Below are 1,854 nucleotides of genomic sequence, written 5' to 3' on the forward strand. Positions count from 1 at the left end.
CTGGCCGTAGATACAGACGGCTGCTCTACAAAAAGGCACGCTTTGGAAAACGTTTTGTACCCTGCGCTATAAGAGCTTTAAACTCACAGAAAACTGTATGATGCCACTCCTGTGTTATATGTGTAGATATGTGTATATTGTCTATGTGTCTGTACTATGTGTAGTTTGTGTGCAGAATTCATGTTGAAGGTGCTCTTTGTACAGATTTCCTCCACTGAGGAAAATAAAGAATGAATCTGAATGTGTAACATCATGTAATGTATTGCCATATATCCTGTATATTAGGAGAGAAACCCGCCATTTCAGTTTGATTAGTACAAACCAGTGATGGTAGGAGTTTAAAGGCCATTAGTTCAGTCAGTCTGAAAGACTTCTTGACTGTAAAACTTTTTCTGCTGTTGTCATAACAGATTTGTCTGAAATAATAAACCTTTGGAACAAAACACATGGTAGAAACATTTCAATCATAAATCATATCTGTTTAAACTAAATAGTCATAATATTAACGCCTTTAACATTGTAAATGAGACTACGGAATTCTAAAAGAGATGATATTGACATGAAGTGATATATATATATATATATATATATATATATATATATATACACACACAATTGTAGTGTTCATGTCTTATACTTCAGATGTTACATTGATTCAAATCATACATATACAATTACTTATTAAATACATTTTTAAAAAGCTGTTTTAATAAAAGTATTAAAAGTATGAATGTTTAGATCAAATCCAAAATATTATGTGATGTAATTAATTCATTTTAAGCTTCTTTTTTGTTTAAAGTGTTATTATTATTGTCTAAATGTTTTTTTATAAACCTCTGTTTTAGTTTCAGTGCAGCTGTTGAGTCAGATCAGTTCCTCTCCAGCTGAGGGAGGTTTTTGTACGACGTTGTATCACTGTGTGAACGAGTTAGCACTCTGCTGACAGTAGTAAACTCCTGAATCTTCAGCCTGAACTCCACTGATGGTCAGAGTGAAGTCAGTCCCAGATCCACTTCCACTAAAACGATCTGGAACTCCAGACTGACGGGTTGTAGCTGAATAAATCAGGAGTTTAGGAGCTTCTCCAGGTTTCTGAAGGTACCAGCTGAGGTAGCTACTAACACTTGTACTGGTTTTACATTTGAGAGAGACAGCCTGTCCTGGAACAACAGACTGAGATCCAGGAGACTGAGTCAGGATGATTTGTCCTGATGAACCTGGAAAAGATGAAAAAGAGGAGAAGGGTTATTGAGACAAATCCAGCTTGGAGAAAGATGATCAGCATCCAAACAGAAGAGTCTCATTTCTTTAAGATGGAGAACAGATGGAAGAAGGTAAATGCTGCTTGTTTCAGTGTTTCTCCATCACAGCAGAACATCATTGTGGTGAAGCTGGTTGCATCCTGAAGCAAAGTTTTCAGAAGAGAGTCTCACCCTGAACAAGGAGCCCCAGGGTGGCCAGCAGTAGAATCAGTGACATCATCATTGTGCTGCCGGCGTGTCAGTGGCTCTGAAAGGCCTGGACAGCCACTGATCAACACTGGCCTCTTAACGGCTGGGAGCAGAGAGGCAGGACAGATATGCAAACACACAGAGTCAGTGAACTGTAGCTGTCCTCAACATATCATGCTGTTTCCTCCTCACTGCTGGGACAGATGCTGTTTAAAATATCCTCATGCAGATTAACACAAACTAACAATAGAAGTTATAACTAACTAACTTTTCTATCAGCTGACCTGTTCTAACTGGTTCTCCTGTTCACAGTTAACCACCAACATCTGGTGGTTTTGGTGATCAAAATTTACACTGCAGTAAAACATCACACTTTTATCTTTAGTACTGAAACCTGCCTGTT

The 1,854-nt window shown here is 38.0% G+C and overlaps 1 gene segment (V, D, J or C); it reads right to left on the minus strand.

Annotated features, from left to right (window-relative positions):
- Positions 1 to 877: 877 nt before the first annotated feature.
- On the minus strand, positions 878 to 1,590 carry LOC123976605. The segment is given in 2 exon segments: positions 878 to 1,217; positions 1,434 to 1,590. Coding segments are annotated over 2 exon segments (357 nt in total).
- Between the last annotated feature and the right edge of the window lie 264 nt (positions 1,591 to 1,854).

Source organism: Micropterus dolomieu, linkage group LG09, assembly GCF_021292245.1.
Source record: "Micropterus dolomieu isolate WLL.071019.BEF.003 ecotype Adirondacks linkage group LG09, ASM2129224v1, whole genome shotgun sequence".
Taxonomy (NCBI): Eukaryota; Metazoa; Chordata; class Actinopteri; order Centrarchiformes; family Centrarchidae; genus Micropterus; species Micropterus dolomieu.